At 61.0% G+C, this 500-nt stretch overlaps 1 protein-coding gene across 1 annotated transcript; it reads left to right on the top strand.

Annotated features, from left to right (window-relative positions):
- Nucleotides 1-143: 143 nt before the first annotated feature.
- Nucleotides 144-500, top strand: LOC104529780 (feather keratin 4; the record flags this gene model as incomplete). Its single annotated transcript, XM_010174184.2, has 1 exon — nt 144-500. A coding segment is annotated over one exon (357 nt), but the record flags the coding sequence as incomplete, so codon positions are not given.

The following is a 500-nucleotide window of genomic DNA, read 5'->3' as shown; positions in this document are numbered from 1 at the left end:
GGGAGAAGAGAAAGAGAGAGAAAAAGGCAGCTGATCCATCACAGACCAACTCCACGTGGCACGTCCTGAGCCCTACTTGCTGCTGGTGAGGCAGAGAAGGGGGGTTAGTGGTGGGTTGATCTTGGCACCTTGATGTGTTGCAGGTTCATCTCCTTGCCCACAGGATGTCCTTCTCCAGCCAGCAGCTCAGCTCCCGCTGTTTCCCACCCTGTGAGGTGACCTGCCCACAGCCGTACGCCAACGCCTGCAACCAGCCCTGTGTCACCTCCTGTGGGGACTCCCGTGCCGTCATCTACCCACCACCTGTGGTCATCACCTTCCCGGGTCCCATCCTCAGCTCCTGCCCTCAGGAGAGCATTGTGGGCAGCTCAGCCCCACTGGGGCTGGGCCGGCCCAGGGGTCTGCAGGGCTCTCTTGTCTATGGGGGCTTCTTGTCCTCCTCATCCTCCTTGTCCAGTGAGCACTGGAGCCAGCGCTATGGGGGCTGTGGGCCATGCTAA

Source organism: Antrostomus carolinensis, unplaced genomic scaffold (assembly GCF_000700745.2).
Source record: "Antrostomus carolinensis isolate BGI_N321 unplaced genomic scaffold, ASM70074v2 scaffold17140, whole genome shotgun sequence".
Lineage (NCBI taxonomy): Eukaryota > Metazoa > Chordata > Aves > Caprimulgiformes > Caprimulgidae > Antrostomus > Antrostomus carolinensis.
The sequence above is the reverse complement of the archived record's forward strand: the minus strand, read 5'-3'. Positions and strand labels throughout refer to the sequence as shown.